General features: G+C 39.3%; 1 protein-coding gene across 1 annotated transcript in view; it reads right to left on the reverse strand.

Annotated features, from left to right (window-relative positions):
- The window catches only part of trappc10 (trafficking protein particle complex subunit 10), a gene marked incomplete at its 3' end in the record, with an annotated part of 65,732 nt that overhangs the window by 22,502 nt on the left and 41,695 nt on the right, over positions 1 to 1,535 (reverse strand). The window contains 1 exon segment of the mRNA XM_014019973.1: positions 1,037 to 1,177. Within this exon segment, the coding sequence (XP_013875427.1) occupies positions 1,037 to 1,177 (141 nt within the window).

The raw sequence follows: 1,535 nt of genomic DNA on the forward strand, positions 1-1,535 counted from the left end.
TCGAGTCAAAAACAGGGAGCTTAGCTTTCTGTTTTAATGTAGCCAAGAGGACAGTGTTCGTCTTAGGTGAGTGTAGGTAGTTTAAAATGCTTAAACTGCTGAGGGAAAATGTAATTTTCCGTCTTGTTTATATAGAGGAGACAAAATTGTAGGCTAGAAGTCATTTCTGCATTCTTGGTAAATTATTTCCTCGACAATAGGTTTTATTTATAAACAGGTTTAGCACTGAAATATTTTGGTCATGTTCTCACAGTGAAGTTGTACAAAGTTTTAAATGAAACAAAAACTGCTGAGAAGACTGATTGTAAATACAATAAAAAAATTAAACCAAGATTTAGAATAATTATCATTTTGATCCATACATTGTTAATGTCTGACTGGGCCTCGTGCCACTTTATGTCCAACAAATTGGGCCCTGAGGTCAAAACGGATAAGAACCCCTGRTTTAAATAACCTAAGTTTAGAAAAAAGGAAGTTCAAATCTAAATGGACTGACAAACTAATTATTAAGGATCTACTACACAAAGATGTAAGAAGTCAAATCGCTACGTCATATTTAGAACTCTCACAGCCTCAGCCAGCAGCTGTAGCCACTCAACATAAACAAACACACCCATAAAGTTCTGACCAATTACAGAATGCTCGACGCACAGCGCTGTGACCACAAGACGGGGTCTCAGYGGGTGATAAGAGTCACAAACTACAGTACTTTCAACGCACCCCCACATAAGTGAGACACGAGAATGGGCCTCCTCATCAGACAGTATTTCTCTAAACTAAGGTTGTTCAAAAAGCTATCTACAACCTAAAATATATTAGTTGTCCCAACTTCAAAAGATGTGAAATATCCCTTCTGTGCAGCTTYCAAAGGAAAATATAGACGTCATGTTTTTATACTGGAGCAGGGTAAAGAGTAATTTCTAAAACGTGCATCATGTATTCAGAAGAGAAAGAGGAACAGGACTGTTTTTGCTGACAGTATTACAGTTCGATCATTTATTKCTCATTTAGCTGTTGTCCGTCAGCAGAAGGATACTCTTCGGTTCTGCCCAGCAGTTTCTGACACTCAGCGATCTGTCTCCTGGTATGAGTSACGGGGAGGCTCCACCCTTCAGATACGTACGACTTCAAAGCCTCCTGCAAGAACGTTTCAGCCCGCTCAGGATCTCCTTTCCTCCTATTGAATCACACACAAACACATTGTACAACTTGTAAGTTTAGACTAATAGATCTTTTAGTGTTTTTGTTTAGAAGCATGACAGCCAGATAAAAAGCTAATGACATGACGTCCTGATGCAACCCAGTAATCCAGGTAGAAACAATCAAAAAGAAAAAATAAGCAGGTCCTCTGGATGGGTTGTTCTTTAGTGAAACGTTTCGTCTCTCCTCCAAGAGACTTCTTCAGTCTGATGAGTTTCAGGTGAACTTGGAGTTAAAAGCACTGCCTCCACATGGACAAACAGGTTGGTCACATGTAAAAGAGGGCCATTGCCTAACAATAGGCTTGATTAGCTCTATTGTTCATAGAGGGTCAT

The sequence above is a fragment of the Austrofundulus limnaeus genome, unplaced genomic scaffold, assembly GCF_001266775.1.
Source record: "Austrofundulus limnaeus strain Quisiro unplaced genomic scaffold, Austrofundulus_limnaeus-1.0 Scaffold237, whole genome shotgun sequence".
Classification (NCBI taxonomy): Eukaryota; Metazoa; Chordata; class Actinopteri; order Cyprinodontiformes; family Rivulidae; genus Austrofundulus; species Austrofundulus limnaeus.